At 71.6% G+C, this 402-nt stretch overlaps 1 protein-coding gene across 1 annotated transcript in view; it reads right to left on the minus strand.

Moving 5' to 3' along the window:
- CHLNCDRAFT_136333 (hypothetical protein) overlaps nucleotides 1-402 on the minus strand; it is a gene marked incomplete at both ends in the record, with an annotated part of 5,805 nt that overhangs the window by 3,763 nt on the left and 1,640 nt on the right. Inside the window, one exon of the mRNA XM_005845784.1 lies at nucleotides 214-299. Coding sequence (XP_005845846.1) covers nucleotides 214-299 — 86 coding nt within the window. The remainder of the gene's footprint in view (nucleotides 1-213; nucleotides 300-402) is intronic.

Raw genomic sequence — 402 nt, forward strand, 5'->3', positions numbered from 1 at the left:
GATGGGGTGAGGGTCGGGCAACTTGCGATCTGCCCCGCCGGGCAGCTAGAGCGCAGCCAGTGAGGCGGCCGCCGCGGCTGCGCCACAGACCCACAGCCCTGCTGCCGCCCCCAGCCCAGCCTGCCGGCCGGGCACGCCACCAAGGAAAGGAGAGGAAGAATGCACCCTTGTTGGGCGTGGAGTGAGGACGCCGGCCGTCACGCCTCATCCCACCACCCCCCACTCCCGCTGCGCTCACTGGTTGGCTCCAGCTCCAGGTGCCGCACGTTGGCTGGGATGATCGCCCTCCCTCGCGCCACCTGTGCGGAGTGCGACAGCGCGGCATGAGGCAGCACACCATGGGGCAGCGCGGCGGCAGCAGGGCGGCAGTGTGGATGGGCGAAGGCTTGCGGAGCGCTCGGC

The sequence above is a fragment of the Chlorella variabilis genome (assembly GCF_000147415.1).
Source record: "Chlorella variabilis unplaced genomic scaffold CHLNCscaffold_16, whole genome shotgun sequence".
Classification (NCBI taxonomy): Eukaryota; Viridiplantae; Chlorophyta; class Trebouxiophyceae; order Chlorellales; family Chlorellaceae; genus Chlorella; species Chlorella variabilis.